Source organism: Bos taurus, chromosome 23 (assembly GCF_002263795.3).
Source record: "Bos taurus isolate L1 Dominette 01449 registration number 42190680 breed Hereford chromosome 23, ARS-UCD2.0, whole genome shotgun sequence".
NCBI lineage: Eukaryota > Metazoa > Chordata > Mammalia > Artiodactyla > Bovidae > Bos > Bos taurus.
In genome coordinates this window covers 29,232,559-29,251,061 of record NC_037350.1, presented here as the reverse complement: position 1 = coordinate 29,251,061, position 18,503 = coordinate 29,232,559, and the positions used below count along the sequence as shown (strand labels likewise).

At 37.9% G+C, this 18,503-nt stretch overlaps 1 protein-coding gene and 1 pseudogene across 1 annotated transcript; both read left to right on the top strand.

Moving 5' to 3' along the window:
- On the top strand, positions 638-1,565 carry OR12D2IP (olfactory receptor family 12 subfamily D member 2I, pseudogene; annotated as a pseudogene).
- Positions 12,181-13,110, top strand: OR1O9 (olfactory receptor family 1 subfamily O member 9). The gene has a single exon (NM_001390438.1). The coding sequence runs from the start codon at positions 12,181-12,183 to the stop codon at positions 13,108-13,110; it is 930 nt and encodes a 309-aa protein (NP_001377367.1).
- The last annotated feature ends 5,393 nt before the right edge of the window (positions 13,111-18,503 follow it).

Genomic DNA, 18,503 nt, shown 5'->3' with positions numbered 1-18,503 from the left:
TTGCATCTCTATTCAGATTCTTATAGCTCTTATTATCCTTTCATTGTCTTTTTTTCTGAAGTGAAACCCTTCAGGTGGTTTCCTACTAAGTCAAGAGACAGCAGCGGGGAGTGCTTAAAAGTTTCCCCTCTGTTAGAGCAGACTTGGGATGACAAAAGGGAAGTTATATCAGAATGTAGAAGTTCACAGCCAGTAGGCTGGCAACATGCTCCGAATCTCTGGGTAAAGGAAAAAATAATGATAAACCTAATGAAGAAAACAAGTGGTTAGGAAACAGTCCATTACCAACATGTAACCTTAATATTTATGAAGTTAATGGTCCAAATATTATACAATTTCTGGTGCTGTAAATGGTTAAAATAACAATGCTCTCCCTCAGAATATGGTGTCTAGGTAGGAAAATCCTCAGCAGGAGGCCTTTGGTTCTGATGAAAGTGAAAGTGGCTCAGTCATGTCCGGCTCTTTGAATTCTCCTGGCCAGAATACTGGAGTGGGTAGCTGTTCTCTTCTCCAGGGAATCTTCCCAACCCAGGGATCAAACCCAGGTCTCCCGCATTGCAGGTGGATTCTTTACAGGCTGAGCCACCAGGGAAGCCCACAGGAGATAGCATTTCATTATTGTTTTGTCTTTTAGGTGATGCTGAATCAAACTTCCATCACTGAATTCTTCCTCCTGGGAGTGACAGACATCCAAGTACTGCAGCCGGTTCTCTTCGTGGTTTTCCTTACAATTTACTTTCTCAATTTGGCTGGAAATGGAGCCATCCTGATAGTTGTCATCTCTGATCCAAGACTTCATTCTCCTATGTATTTTTTCCTGGGCAACCTGTCATGTCTAGATATCTGCTACTCCACGGTGACTCTGCCAAAGATGCTGGAGAACTTCCTCTCTACGCACAAAGCAATTTCTTTCTTGGGATGCATAAGCCAGCTTCATTTCTTCCACTTTCTGGGTAGTACAGAGGCCATGCTGGTGCCCGTGATGGCCTTTGACCGCTTTGTGGCTATCTGCAAACCACTTCGTTACACTCTTATCATGAGTCATCAGGTCTGTATCCAGATGGCTGTCACTATCTGGATCACTGGTTTTTTCCATGCCCTGCTGCACTCAGTAATAACATCTCACTTAAACTTCTGCGGTTCCAACCACATCCATCACTTCTTCTGTGATGTTAAGCCATTGCTCAAGCTGGCCTGTGGGAACACTGAGCTCAACCAGTGGCTGCTCAATAATGTCACAGGGACTTTTGCCATGGGCTCATTCTTTCTAACCCTTCTCTCCTATTTCTACATTATTATTTATCTGTTCTTCAAGACCCATTCTTGTAGCATGCTCCATAAAGCACTGTCCACGTGCGCCTCTCACTTCATGGTAGTTGTTCTTTTATTTGGTCCTGTTTTTTTTCATTTATATCCATCCTGCCTCGGGTAGCTCCATGGACCAGGAACGGATCATTGCCATTATGTACAGTGTGGTCACTCCTGTACTAAATCCACTGATCTATACTTTGAGGAACAAGGAAGTGAAGGAGGCATTGAGGAGGGTGATCAGAAGGAAACTCTGACTTGAAGAAGTCTATGATATCTTCTGAAGCATAAACAAGCAATGAGACAGTTGAAATGTGAAATATATTGCTTCTCAAATTGTTTATCAAATACATAAATACATATATATAGATAGATATAAATACATATATATGTGTGTACATGCTAAATCACTTCTGTCAGGTCTGACTCTGTGACCCTTTGGACTGTAGCCCTCCAGGCTCCTCTGTCCATGGGATTTTCCAGGCAAGAATACTGGAGTGGATTGCCATTTCCTCCTCCAGGGGATCTTCCAGACCCACAAACTTCCAGACCCACGTCTCTTACACCTCTTGCATTGCCAGGGGGGTTCTTTACCACCAGCGCCACCTGGGAAGCCCATCTATACATGTGGACCTGGAAAAGGCTTGTCTAGTGTTCAATAATGCATTCTTAGGTAATAGAAATGAAATGTGAACAAATGAAACATCAGCCATGGAAGTCTAATGCTGAATTTGTTTTTGAGATACCAGTGATAAAGTAGATTTGCTATATATCTCAACAAACTCTTCTCTGGATTTAGTTACAAAAATTTGCCTCTGTTGCCCATGTAACATGTACAGTTTTTAAGCCTGTCTAAATGACTCCTCTAGGTTAGCACATTTTAATGTGAGAAGTAAAATTATTATGCTTTCAGATTTTGAGAATTTTAATTGAGGACATAATTACTCAGAAAATTAAATGTTAACTCACCATTTAACATACGATAAGGGGAATTTTTTAAGAGGTACATCATGATTTCTTGTTATCCAAGCAGAAAGGCAAAATAATAAATAAAATTATACTGTAATCATGATTGAACAGAAAACAACCAGTAAATTAACTTCAAATAATTTCAATATTTTTAGAACTCAATGGTCAAATTCTCAATTACTATGAAGTGTTATTAAAAATGGAGGCAACTTGAAAAGACATCTCAAGAATATCTTCTATCTTATTTGTGGTTTATTTATTTTTCTCAACTTCTGGTCATGGAAAATGTTGATTTACAGAATTTTTTCTAATCTTTTGTTTTTCTTTTACATTCTACCCTTATTTCAACAAACTGTAAAGCAGTGTGACATGATGTAATATAAGAGAAATATTAAGAATAAATAAATTAGTATATTCTTTCACTTCTCTGTTCTTAGTCTTATACTTAGTGGCTTTAACTGGTAACATTTTCATTATCACTGCAACTTCCATGGATGGCAGTCTCTGTTTATCTGTATATTTCTTCCTGAAACATCTCTCCTTCTTGGACCTATGTTATATTTCTGTGACTGGACCAAGGTTCATCTGCAACTTGACTCTGCACAGTAGCAATATTCCCCTCTGGGAATGCATTTGCAGTGTTGTGCTTTCACTCTTTGTGGCTCTGCTGAGATGGCCGTGCTCACAGTGATGCCTTATGATTGCTGTGTGGCCGTCTGTCTGCCTTCCTCTGCGCTCTGAAAGCATCATGAACGTCAACATCTGTACTCAAGAAATCTTGGCCATTTGGATCAGTGGGGTCATCTCTGAAGTTATGCATACATCTGCTACTTTCTCCATCACTTCTATGGTGCCAATATCATTTACAAACTCTTCTGCAATATCTCCCAGCTCCTAAAACTCACTTGTTCCAATGAGTATGTCAATGAGCTTGGGGTTACTGGCTTCCTGTCCTTGATGGCATTTCTTTGCTTCATTTCCATTTGATTCACCCAATCACACACACACACACACACACACACACACACATATTCTCTACTGTGTGGAGGATCCCATCTGCTGAGGGCAGAGCAAAGGCCTTTTCCACCTGCCCCCTCCACCAGCTATCATCATATTGTTTGTCTCTATTGGTGTCCTTTGAGTTTCTAAAGCCACATACTGACTCTCCAACTGCATTAGACTTTACTTGAAAGTGAAAATCTCTCAGTCATGTCTGACTCTTTGTGACCCCATGGACTAATGCAGTCATTGGAGTTCTCTAGGCCCGAAAACTGGAGTGGATAGCCTTTCCCTTCTCCAAGGGATCTTCCCAATCCAAGGATCGAACTCAGATCTCCCACATTGCAGGCAGATTCTTTACCAGCTGAGCCACAAGGGAAGCCCAAGAATACTGGAGCGAGTAGCCTATCCCTTCTCCAGCAGATCTTTCTGACTCAGGAATTGAACCATTCTCCTTCATTGCAGGCAAATTCTTTACCAACTGAGCTATGAGGGAAGCTTACTATTTCTATATTGTTTTTTATAATATTTTGCTTCCGACACTTAATCTGATGCTCTAAAGCCTGAAAAACAAAGCCATAAAGGCAGCTCTAATAAAGTTTTCAAGAAAAGAAAAGCCTACCTCTTTTATGAGTCACATCTATTCATTCCTCACTGAGAAACAAATCAAAATATATTGGAAAAATATGGCAGAGTCATTCAAGAACTTAAAGCTCAAGCATAGCTCATTATAAGGAAAATCATACCAATGGAGTGTCTCTGAGCAATAATAACATATACATGCTGCTGCTGCTGCTGCTTACATAGAGTTATCTAAACACTATTCTTGTAAATGGAGTAGATTTAAATCTCACTATACAATGCCAAGTATGGTGAAAATATAAATTTTTTTAACTGTGAAGACTCCAACTTAATTATCCTTTCTGACTCATTTCTTTTTTTTTTTTTCCTCTTTTGGTTTTCCTGTTTAATGTTTTATTTTCACTTTGACTCATACTTTATCTCAGGTTATTATTATCTCCTGTGCTTTCTTTGCTTGGTACACATCTGTCTTTTCCTTCACTTTTAATTTTTCCAGGTCCCTTTGCTTTAGTCAAACTCTTTTTTTTTTTCCCTCATTTATTAAGCTTCAGGTCATGTTTATATCCTCTGAGTTTTCATAATGCCAGTGATGTTTCTCTGTTTAAAGTATTTGTTGAATACTTCCAACATGCACAGCACTGAACTAAGCATCATAGGGAATATCTGCATGAGCGAGATTAAGCTATTGTTCTGTACAATATTACAGTTTGGTGGGGCAGGCATAACTACACATAAAAATTGAGCAATAACATATACAATCATGATTTTAAAATTTATTGATATAGCCTTGAGCTCTTGTTTCATCGTACTCAAACTCTTATTAAATAATGTATAGACAGACTTTTGTTCTGTTTCAGCTCAAGGGTCCCTCTTCAGTAATAAGGTAATTCCTTCAAAATTTCTGTACCACATTTTGTCTACTTTTTATTCCATTGTTTACTGTGCTTCTAATCTCTTATTTTCTTATTGTTGTCTTCATCATATGTCATTCATCTTTGTCATATGTTCTTTTTCTTTGAGGACAGTGATTGTAAGGGCATCTGTACATTGCTTTCTGGCTCATTTCTGTCAAAGAAAAGAACAACTCTTTCTTTTTTCTGAGTTACAATCAAGTTTGGAATATTATATAGTACGTAAGCACATAAGAGAACCACCTGGCCCTCAGTGTTTTCTGTCTGTTTAAGGGTCCACCTAATGTTCTATTAATCTTACAGGGCTTCAATGGGCAGCACACACGGTCACCAGGGACAAGTCTGGTTATGTCATTTGTGTTGCATCCTTGTCTTTCATGTGAGTGACAAGTTGAAAAAATACAAACAATACATGACTCATAAAATGTTTATAGGAATTAATACAAACACAATTAAACTAATATGTTTTTAAAAGGCACATTTGAGAAATAAACAAAAAAAATCATGTCAGTATAATATACAGTGACCAAAATGTAAAAGAATGGATGATATAAGCAGCAGATAAAATGCAAGAAAGGGCAGAAGAAGCTAGCTGACAGATCCAAGTATTTCTCACAGAATGAGAAAAAAAAATTTTTTTAAGCATGAAAAAGAGCTTAGTTTTCATAAAAGATACAAAAAAATATTCAATATCTGTCCACTAATGGTTCCAGAAAGATCTACTTTCCATGCAATTGAGGGAATGTGTGACAGGGAATATTCAGAGAAATAACTTTAAAGGCTTTTTCCCCAGAATTCATAGAAATGTAGATCATCAGGTTTGAGATGCACAACAAAAATTGGCAAGGATAAGTAAAATGAATATAAATGTAGTTATATCATTCTGAACCTATAAAATAATGAAAACAGAAATTTAAAAAATCTTAAAGCAGAAAAACTGTTTTAAAAATACCAATGTTATATCCTAGAAGCTTTATTATTTTACCTTTTCTATTTAGTTCCATAATCCATTGGAAAACAATTTTTGTGATGGCATAAGGTGGATGTCATTGTTCGCTTTACTCATTGATATCCAATTCACTACAATAATTAATTGGAAACAAACTTTTCCCCCCAAAGAATTGCAGTTGGTGCCTTTGTAAAAAGTTGAGCAATTGTATATGTGTGGGAATCTCTCGTCTGTTCAATTGATTTATGTATTTATGCTTATTCTATTAAGCTCTATTATTTATTGCAGCTATACAGTTTTTATAATAAGTCTGTAAGTTTTCCTACTCTGCTCCTTCAGATCTTATGGTCTACTCCAAGTCTTTTGCTTATCCATATGTTTTAGAAACAAGCTTTTAATTAAAAAAAAGATGTTGACTGAAGTACATTGAATCCATAGATCAAACTGAACAATCTTCTTTAAAAGTTTGCATCTTCCAATTTATATAAACAGGGTAATTTATGAACAGGGTATTTTTCTACACTTCTTTAGGTTTTTAAAAATCATGTCAGAAATGATGTATAATTTTGAACATAGTAGTTTCAGACATCTTTTATTTATCTCTATGTATTTGATGATATTTTACGTTGTAATTTTAAAAATTTAATTATCTAATTTGGGGGATCAATATATAGAAATCCAGTAGATTTTTGTACATTAACCTTATATTCATTGATCTTCCCTATAAACATATACTTTCTAATAAATCTTTATAGATTCTTTTAAATTTCTATTATACATTGTTATCTGTGAATAAAGAGCTTTATTTCTTAATGTCCAAAATTTAAAACTTTCATTTCTTTTCCTTGCTATTGGGCTGGCTAGGGTCAGATTAGGATCTAATTATGGTTCAGTTATTCCTAACAATGTAATCATGAGCAAATGGCTTATTTTTTCTGAAACTTTTGTTTTCTCTGTAACACATGAATGTGATACTTACCTTGAGAAACAATTGAAATGATGTTTGTGATGTGTTGCACAGATCTTTGCAAAGATCTACTATTTTGTCCCATAAATAGTAGATTCTAGTGGAAAAAATATAGTCAAATTCTAAATACTCTAATATTGTAATGGTGATTCAGTCACTTTAACACTAAAAGATAGAAGTATTTCAAATTACTATAGAAGAGTGATCTCACCAAGATAGCAACATAAATTGTTCCCAACTTTATTCCCTCTCGCAAAAAGAACAACTAACAAGTATTCATGGATAAGACATCACTGAGAAAATTACAGAATTGAGGCCAAAGCACCACAGAGACCAAGGCAAACTGCATTAGAAGGGTAAGTGAAATGGCTACCTGCTGACTGCACTGACTCTCCCCCAGGTCAGTGGAGAATCACCCTGAGAGCCTAGACTTGAGCAATCCTGAGAAAGAACAACAAATCTGGACATATTACCCTCCCTGATTTCAAATATTACAAACCTATAGTAGTCAAAGCAATATGATAGTGGCATAAAAATGGATGCATAGATCAATGAAACCAAAGAGAGTATCCAGAAATAAGGAATTAAGTTCTAGACAATTAGATGTGGAAAATTTTCTCCAGGAAAATAGCATGATCACCAAAACTAATGCAGCTCCAACAGTTGACCTTGAGGATAAAAATCATATGCTAAGGACAGAGAGAGCTTTACTCTATAATGACCCACCACATCCTCACCAGACTACCTACCTGGACTTAATTTACATTAGAGAAAAATGAACTTCTACTTGTTTATAACTCCATATTGATAGTCTTTAATGGCTGAATGTGACGCCTTTATGAACTCAAGAAATGATATACCACAAACCTTGTTATTAAAATGGTAAATATCAGACTAGAAACAAGGAAAAGTTAAGAGCTTGGGATGTTCTCATTTAGGCAGATTTAAAATTGAAATGCTTGTCAGATATCCAAAGGTAGATGACATACGCACAGTCTTACTATTTCGGTCTATCAATCTATTTATACAAAAGACAGAAAAAATATTGCTCAAAATATATATATATGCACATATATATATATAAATATTAAGGGTTATGAAATGCTGTGGTCATATGTTCACCTCTTCAAAATAATCTGACTTAAGGAAGCAGAGCAGTAACCAGAGAGAAACTGTGAGTTTTAGATAATCTTTCTGATTTTACTTCCAAGTTATTCTTAATAACAGACCTCTGTTAATTATTGACTTTATTCCTCAGCACCATTTAAACCCAACGTTTTCTATGGAAAATTCCTCAAGATTTGCCATTAATGAGTAACTCTGGGAACAGTCTCCAAGGACAAGAAAGATTCCTAATGCTAACCTACCTTTCCAATCCCAAGAGACATGAATATTGTTAATACTCACTTCCTGAGCTACATCTTTGCAGCTATGAACATCACCTCACCAATGTAGGCAAAGGATTCTGGGATCTCTGGACTATCCCACTTGCTTAATAAAAGCACTGGATAGAATATATATTCAAATGATAGAATACATAGATCAGTCAACTCATGGGTTGAAGATAATGAACGCCAGTAGGTAAGTGTGGAAGGTAGCATTTGACAAATAGAGAAACAGGCTCAGACTTCAGAGTGGAACATAGTAGATGCAAGTTCTGTGCTTGAAGTCTACATATGTACCTGTTTCTAAATCCATATGTAAATCAGTTGAGCTGTAAGAAATGTCTTAGACAGTAAAACCTCTAACAGACATTCATAAGGACATATCTAATAGAAAGTTAAATATACAAGTCTAGAGTTTAGAAAAGAAGATGGATTGGAAGATATAATTGAAAAGTTATCTAGTTATGACAGAAATAGACTCACAAACTTAGAGAACAAACTTACGGATGCTGGAGGGGAGGGATAGTTAGAGAGTTTGGGATGGATGTGTACACACTGCTGTATTTAAAATGGATAATTGACAAGGACCTACTGTATAGCACATAGAACTCTGCTCAATGTTATGTCGCAGCCTAGATGGGAGAGAAGTTTGGGGGAGAATGGATACATGTACATGTATGACCCTCTTCAGTCAGGCTATTGCTCTTAACATACCAATGAAATCACTCTCATCAATGTCAAAGTTCAATTTCAGTCCTTAAGTTACTTGATGTCTCAACAAGACTTATCCCAGCTGACTTCTCTTACTTCAAATACTCTTTTTTGCTGGCTTTCAGGACATCCTGACAGTCTCCTAGGTATGTAGTGATCTCACTGATGGCTCCTTAGTCTCCTTGTCTGACTCCTCCTTTTTCTTATTATTCATTTTTGGACCTCTTCTTTTATTTCTAGTTTCAGACTTCAAATATCTATAAACAGATAACTTGTTAACTTTTAATTTTGTTTTAGGGTATAGCCAATTAACAATGTTTGTGATAGTTTGAGGTGAACAGCTTGACTGAAGACGGTTTATAAAAAGCATGGAAGGTAAAATAACAAATTTGGAGAGTAATGGACAATGCATGATGGAGACAAGTAGCTTTTTGAAGGATCTGTCATAAAGAGTAGAGAAGTGGAGGAGTAGCTGAGGAAGGCTGAGGGGAAACAGTAGGATATGAGGGTATTGTCCATCTGAGGCTGAGATTTGAGACAGTTAGGACTTCACAATTTTAGATAGTTAGGACCTCGTATATTTTCAATGCTGAAATATGATTCTGATAACCTCAGTTTTCAACCACTCCTGGTCTATCTGAGATCCAACACGAATGATTACTTTTCAGGTGAATTATCAGGAGGTGGATATAAAAGCAGAAAGGTTATTAAAGCAAAAGTATCAGGAAGATTCAACCTGGGAAAGGATGTAAAAATGTGAGAGGTATGGTCAGAGACAACATGCACTCAACTTCTAGACTGTTGGTTTAAAGAAATTTTTTAAAAAATATATGATTCTACTCTCAGTGTATTTATAAATAATTTATACAAGAAAATCTGTATGTCATAAACATTAGAAACATCTTAAGATAATATTCAATTAAGGACTAGATTGGAGAAGGCAATGGCACCCCACTCCAGTACTCTTGCCTGGAAAATCCCATGGACGGAGGAGCCTGGTAGGCTGCAGTCCATGGGGTCGCGAAGAGCCGGACATGACTGAGCGACTTCACTTTCACTTTTCACTTTCATGCTTTGGAGAAGGAAATGGCAACCCACTCCAGTGTTCTTGCCTGGAGAATCCCAGGGATGGTGGAGCCTGGTGGGCTGCCATCTGTGGGGTCGCACAGAGTTGGACATGACTGAAGCAACTTAGCAGCAGCAGCAGCAAGGACTAGATTATACTGTGTATATATCAGTGTGTGAAAGCATAAGTGAGAATATTCATGGAGTTATGACATGATCAGCTCAAGGAGAAAGGAGACTAAATAGTGATAAAAAGTAGAAAACCATGTTTATTGCAAAGTGGGAACAAGGATAGAAATTATCAATAACCAGCCACAGATAGGTAGAAGTGACGCATTTTGTGTGCATGCTCAGTTGCTCAGTCTTGTCCTACTTTTTGTGACCCCATGGACTGTATAGCCTTCCAGGCTCCTCTATCCATGGAATTTTCCAGGCAAGAATACCAGAGCGAGTTGCCATTTACTTCTCCAGGGGATCTTTCCAATCCAGCGATGGAACCAGCATCTCTTATGTCTCCTGCATTGGCAGGTGGGTTCTTTACCATTAGTACCACCTGGGAAGTGATGCATTAGAAAATAAGATATTAGAGATATTTGAGCAAGGGAGCGTCAGGCTAAAACCATAAAGCTGTACGTTTTCTGGAACCAATAAAGCCGGTAAAGCTGCTGAATAAGTAACTGGGAGCAAGTTGTTGAAGGTACAAAGATGGTAACCGTGAAAAAGATGAGAAAAAGACAAAAATGAGGATCATTTTGTAGTTTAAAAAAGAAGTGTTATACTACTAATATAGATTTTAGGGATGAAGTAAAAAGATGAATCAGTGATTCCAGTCTTATTAAGAGAATATTTGGAGGAAAAAACTTTTATTCATAAAATGTTGAAATGGAAGGAAGAACATTTCAGCACTTGGGAGGAAAGCTTATGATCCTCTCCTGTCCTCACTATCAATTAATTAATTTATTATTCATCTTGTGACAAATATGCTTTATGGATGCCTACACTGGGGACACAAGGGAGAAGAAAACCAGACACGTTATTTGCCTTAATGCACTTTATGGCCCCGTGAGGGAGTCCAACACTAACTGCTGCTAAGCTGCTAAGTCGCTTCAGTCGTGTCCAACTCTGTGTGACCCCATAGACGGCAGCCCACCAGGCGCCCCCGTCCCTGAGATTCTTCAGGCAAGAACACTGGAGTGGGTTGCCATTTCCTTCTCTAATGCATGAAAGTGAAAAGTGAAAGTGAAGTTGCTTAGTCGTGTCCGACTCTTCGCGACCCCATGGACTGCAGCCTACCAGGCTCCTCCATCCATGGGATTTTCCAGGCAAGGTGCCATCGCCTTCTCCAAACAGTAACTAAATATCTTAAATAAATATTTTAACAAAATAAATATGAACAACATTGTTCGTATGACACCTATAGCAATTCTATGCAAGTACTACGCGTGGTAGCATATGAAAAGTAGGTTTGATTTAATCAAAGAGGCAAGGGAAAACTTTTCTAAGAAAGTCACTAATTGATCTGAGACTGTGAAAGGATGAACAGGAGTTGACTCAGAATGAAGCAAAGGGAAATAGTGCACAGGAAGAAATGCAAGGCAGCCAGAGTGGCTAGCAAACAGAGAATGAGGGGACTGTAGTGTGAGATGAAGCTGCTGAGACATCACAAGGTCAAGACAGATTGAGCTTTGTTAGATAGGTGGGGATTTTTGTTCCTTCACAAGCCCAGTGGTTCTCTGGACATCTGTTTTTAAGCAAATAACAGACGTGATCAGAGTTTCTTTTTTGAAAAGATCACTCTGGTGGCAGTGTGGAGAATATATTCAATGAGGCAAGAGTGGGACTATTCAAGCAGGTCACAAGTTAGCAGGACTCTAGTCATTAACAATAACTTAAACTAAAGTAGTGACTGTGTAGATGGGTAGGAGCGTTCACCAAGCTCCTATGATGTGCCAAGCACTAAGCTAAGTACTGAGATGCAGTCTTTGCCTTAGTAGGCTCATGTTCTTGTAATAAAAACTGATTCATAAACAAGTACCTATGCCATCCAATAATACGAAGACTAACAGAGCTCTTTCACCCTTAAAAAACTCGAGGAACCTCCTGGTGTTCCTCTCATTCCATCATCTTTGTGCCTCCTCATTTAGATCATCCTTCAGAAAGTGCAAATTCTGTCTCTCTCATTGCTGATTTTCTTTTCTTCATTCCTCATATTTGTGGTATAAGGAAACCAACTGAAAAGAGAACCATCGAGGTTAGCTACAATACACTTCAGCAGCTAACTGTAGTGAATCCTCTTCATGCTGATTCTTTTCTTGTAGCCCATCAAGACCTGAAATGAACTGCAGTAAGAACCCTGACTTTGTCCTCTTGGGACTGTCCAATGACCCAGACAAACCACAGCTCCTCTTTGGTCTCTTCCTGGCCCTCTACTTGCTGAGTCTCTTAGGAAACTTGCTACTGCTGATGGTTATTGGTGCTGACATCCACCTCCACACCCCCATGTACTTCTTCCTCAGCCAGCTCTCCCTGGTCGACCTCTGCTTCACTACCACCACTGCCCCCAAAATGCTGGAGACTTTGTGGACCAGTAATGGACTGATCTCCTTCTCTGAGTGTCTGGCCCAGTTATATTTCTTCACAGTTTTTGCTGACATGGACAACCTGCTTTTGACTGCCATGGCTATTGACCGCTACGCTGCCATCTGCCATCCCCTGCACTATGCACTCCTAATGACTCCTTGCAGATGTGCACTGCTGGTGGGTGGGTCATGGGGAGTGGCCCACTCTATCTCTCTTGTCCATGCCCTGTTGCTATCCCAGCTCTCATTCTATAGTAATCAAGAAATTCCCCACTTTTTCTGTGATTTCGGACCACTCTTTAGACTTTCCTGCTCTGATACCCACCTCAATGAGGATCTGATGATGGTTCTGACAGGACTCTTAGGAATCAGCCCTCTCCTCTGCATCACAAGCTCCTATGCCCATATTTTCCTTGCTGTAGCTCGGATCCCATCAGCACAGGGCAAAAAGAAAGCCCTGGCCACATGCAGCTCCCACCTCTCCATGGTCATCCTCTTCTACAGCTCAGTCTTTGCCAGCTACCTGAAGTCCCCGTCAGCTTCTCATGCCTCTGGGGAGCTGGGTGCTGCTGTCATGTATGCCCTGGTCACCCCCACTCTCAATCCTTTCATTTATAGTCTAAGAAATAAGGAAGTGAAGAGATCCCTGAAAAGGATTCTGGGCATAGAGAGTTCATGGCATTAGGAATAATTCCAAGAAACAAGTGTTTTTTGCGGGGGGTGGGGGTGGGGGGACGGAAATCACACTCTTCAACACCACACTGATAAAGTGAGCAGTTAACACCAAGGCTTTCACATGTCACACAACATGATATGGTATATTGGATATAACACTACATAGAAATTTGGAGAACTAGCTTCTAGGTCCCACTCTAGGTGCAAGTTTGTATATGTATTCCAGCTATAGGTATATATATTATTTATTATCTATATTATTATCTCAAAACATTATATCAGTAATATGTCAAAGGAGTATAATACACATTACATTATAATATATAATTAAGTATATTAGCAATTAGCAATAGCAATATATTTAATATTCTTAAGAGTTGATTGGATGAGCTGCTCTTTAAGTTGCCTTGTAAAGATAATACTATTGAGATGTGATCATCTATTCCCATTTTTACCAACATTTTGATCACTATTGCCATTTCTATCACCAGTTTAGTAATGAAGATCATCTCCATCAGCTTTAGTCAATATCATCTTTTTGTCATCAGAGTCACCTTACAAATTACCATCTTCAGTTCTCTCCCCATCAGTAACACCAGTATCATCATGATAAGTAAGAGAATAGAAACTGGTCCTATGCACTTTTTCCCCTTTTAATGCCTTATTTTTCAGAATGTTCTATTAATTTGTGTTTTTGTGCTATCTTGATAATTGTGGGACATATCATCATGGCATGGTGAATAAAAATGTCTTCATAAATTTGAAAGCATAATAAACATTCGCCCTGGGAATACAAGATTACATCATTTATACAGCACAATATGGGCTCCCTAGGTGGTGCAGTAGTAAAGAATCTACCTGCACAATATATACACAATGTTTAAATTTTTCTTTAAAATTTTCCAGGAAAAAAAAAGGAATGGTAGATATAGGCACAATACTGGCAAAGCATTGATGTCAAAGCTGGGTGATAGGTACATAAGGGTCTATTACACTACCAACTCTACTTCTCTGAATGTTTGACATTTTCTACAATAAAAAGTTAAAATGACAATCCCAAGCTCCCCATCTATTCCTTCCCCTTACTTCCCCCCTCTGATAACCGTAGATTCATTCCCTAAGTCTGTGAGTTTCTTTCTGTCTTGTAAATAAGTTCATTCACATCTTTTTCTAGGTTGTATGAGATATTCTATGATATTTGTCTTTGCTGACTTAACTTCACCCAGTATGATAATCTCCAGATCCATTCATTTTGCTGCAAATGGCATTATTTCATTCTTTTGAATGGCTGGGTAATATTCCATTGAATGTATGTTCCACTTCACCTTTATCCATTCATCAGTCAATGGACAGATGGGATTGACATGTATACACCGCTATATTTAAAATAGATAACCAACAAAGACCTACAGTAGAAAGATAAAAATAAAGCAAAAAGTTAAAATGAATAAGTGAAGTGCATTCAGCTTTAAATATTTTTAAAATATCCATATACTTAGACATTGCAATCAAACCACGAAAAACACATTGAAGTAAATTCTGGAAATAAACAATGTTTGTGAAAGAATGGAATACAACTAATGGAATACAACAGTGAAAGAATGAAATACAACTAAAAATTCCCAATGACAAAAGAATATTTAAGAGTGTCATGTTTAGCCATATTATAAAGCCCAAAAGAATAAAACATTGAATTGGCCACAAAGTTCATTCAGTTTTTTTCCGCCAAACCAGTATGTATTCGTTGATCTTGAAAAAGAATTGTCCTAACAGTTTTCACTGGAAACTCTGATTATAAACTTAATGATCCAACTTCTGTTATTTATACATATGCATAGAATGCAATTCTGATGTCATAAAACAATGCTATAAATAAACAGTATTTCGAGGTTTCTTTTAGGGATACTATTTGTGTTTGTTTTTTATATAAAATATTCATGACCTATTTAATAGAGAAATAATAGAATTTAAAATAAAAAATTTAATCTAACACTTAAAAATTGCCATACTTGCCTCACTTTTAGAGGAACCATAGAAAGATTAGAGGAGAACAAGAGAATAGACAAAGATATGCTTTTTCAAACATTCTTGGAAGACCTCTTAGTGGAGAAATCTGCACTCCCAAAAGAAAATATCAACACCCTCCTTTGTAAGTCAAGTGTGTCAGTTTCCTTATGAGAGCTGCCTCCTCAGTGCTTAATGAGCCAACTTGCTCCCAAGAGGGTAGATCAGAGGATTGAAGATGGTGGTGACCATCAGATAGAGCAGGCTAACAACCTGAATGGGGATGAGCAACAGAGACTGTAATGTAAAAGACCGTGAGAATTTCACAGCATGTGAACGTTATAGCTAGGTAGGAGGACCATGTGGGTGAGCCTTTCTCTTGCTGACCACAGCAAGAACTGCCAATACAATCACCACAATCCAGGCATAAGATATGAGAATCAGTCCAAAAGGAATAGTAAGATAACCACACAGTAAATGAATGAATTTTGTCACCTGGACCACTCACTCTAGGATCTGAGTGGGCCAGTCTTCACAAAGGCGTGAAGTCACAGTAAAATTGGCTAATGTGATTGGGCCACTGGACCTCTGCTGGGCCACCAGGGCCACAACCAATCCATCTACCATGAAGCCAAAGAGCCAGGCTATGCCCACCAGCCCCAAGTACCATCTGGGAGTGAGTGGCAGCCAGGGTAACAATTATTCAGTAGTGATCATATTCTTTGACCACCAATCAGGAGAATCCAGTTGTCCCTAGAGAGCCAAAGATAAAGAACTGAGTCAAGGAACCAGTCATAGGATGAATGTCTTCTGCAGGAAGTCCTCCAGCACATTTGGCATCACTTTAAACATATAGAAGAAAGGATGGAAATGCAAATACATAGACTCAGAAACATCACTTACACAAAGAGCACAAAATAATTGCTATTACTTATATTATATTCATAGCATAGAGTAGAACAAGAAATTACTTATGTGATGAATATACAATGAACTTCTGCATAGCAAAAAAAAAAAAAAAAAAACAGTGACTTGCAATAGAAAGATGGACAAAGGACATGGCATTTACAATTAGAATTAAAGCTTAGATAGATGTCAGAACACATATAGATATCCTTTTTATAAGGCAGATAGAATATTTTTACCTAAAGGGTATAGCGACTGTAGCCATGAAATTAAAAGATGCTTACTCCTTGGAAGGAAATTTATGACCAATCTAGATAGCATATTCACAAGCAGAGACATTACTTTGCCAACAAAGGTCCGTCTAGTCAAGGCTATGGTTTTTCCTGTGGTCGTGTATGGATGTGAGAGTTGGACTGTGAAGAAGGCTGAGCACCAAAGAATTGATGCTTTTGAACTGTGGTGTTGGAGAAGACTCTTGAGAGTCCCTTGGACTGCAAGGAGATCCAACCAGTCCATTCTGAAGGAGATCAGCCCTGAGATTTCTTTGGAAGGAATGATGCTAAAGCTGAAACTCCAGTACTTTGGCCACCTCATGCAAAGCATTGACTCATTGGAAAAAACTCTGATGCTGGGAGGGGTTGGGGGCAGGAGGAGAAGGGGACAACAGAGGATGAGATGGCTGGATGGCATCACCGACTTGATGCACATCTGTTTGGGTGAACTCCGGGAGTTGGTGATGGACAGGGAGGCCTGGTGTGCTGTAAACATGGGGTCGCAAAGAGTCGGACACAACTGAGTGACTGAACTGAACTGAAAAATACACAATGAGAGACCAGCTTCATTCTCCTAGAGGGAAATGTGAGCTTGGGAATTCCAAAATTAAAGGAAATAATTTAGTGTTAATACCAACAGTGAAAAGTCAGATTGAAAAGAAAGCACTACTATTTTTCCCTATTCCTCTATTTTCCATAGAGCCACAGTAATAAATGAGGGGCATATTTAAAGATAATCATCTTTCTGTATGGATTAAAGAAATATGACTGACCCTCATGCCTTAAATGTCATAGCCCAATTTCCTTCCATTTTATACTTTTTCCAACGCAGGTCCCAAGATGAGAAAGTGTATCCATACCTTTGTCCCAGGAAATGAAAGATAATTTAAGAAAATTTGAGGCCACTGAGAATTGTACTGACTGTGGTTCTGAAACTAAGAGAGAAACAGGAAAGAAAAGAGGAAAAATGAAAAAAATGGAACTCAAGACAGGAATTCCCCAAGGAGAATTCTCTTATACTGCAGGTATAGAAAGGTATCTTGTTTATTCTTACAATACTCCTCTCAAACCCAGGGGACACCCTCTCTCATGTGTCACCCTCTCTCAGGTGTCACCCTCTTTATATATCTAAAGAACCATGGATCATAAACAAAAGGAAGAATTTCAGAAAGAAGAGGTTTTAGAATATGAAGAGCTTATACTATAATCCCAACATAAACTATCACTTCAAACATTTTTCCACTTTTTATTTTTCATAGTTTTCTACTGTTTATTTTTCAGAAGTGTAAACCTGGTCAACTTTCTTAACTATAAATTTGAACACAGAATCAGGTAGGAGAATGAAACAGGCTCAAAGTTGCCCATAGTCTCTGATTTTTGTTAGTGTTAAATTTACATACCGAGAACTTACAGTTGGTTTCCCATTTAATGATGGACATTGTATTGGTGGATTATGAAGGCTCTCTACTGCCTACATTTTAGTGCCATACCTCTAGACGTTCATCAAAGTAAGTGAGTAATCTCTAAAGATGCAGTGAAATAAATTATTTAATACAGAAAATCTGACTGCTGTTTTCTTTATACGTTAGGAAAAGGTTTTTTCCACCAAATGATTTTTGATACACTTTTGTTTTGTGGGTATAGAACCAAAAATAATGTTTGGCACACCATGTGTATCTTAAGCAGGAGTGATAATGTTTAACAATATACAAAATACACAAGATTATTAAGGAAAGCTACTCTGAATTCCTTGCTGCCAGCCTTCAGTAAAGGCGTAATAAAGTTTAGATGATTTCTCAAAATATTCTCTAGCTATAAAGGGGAATGTCCCATGGGATCCCTAGAAATGTTGCCCAGTTTATTCACTTTTTTACTGAGGTCACATCAAATCTTTTTCTTCTCCACTCACAGGTTTCCCAAACTTTGTGTATGTGCTCAGTTATGTCCAACTCTTTGCAACCCCATAGACAGTAGCACTCCAGACTCCCCTGTTCTCAAAATTTTCCAGGCAAGAATACTGGAGAGATTTGCCATTTCTTCCTCCAGGGGATCTTATTGACCCAGGAGTTGAATCCATGTCTCTTGCATTTATAGGTTGCTTCTTTACCCCTGAGCCACCAGGTAAGCCCTAAAACAACAAGGCTGTCCCTCAAAATATTATTGTCTAGATGGGAAATCCTCAGCTGCAGGACTCTGGTTCCCATGAGAGATATCATTCCAT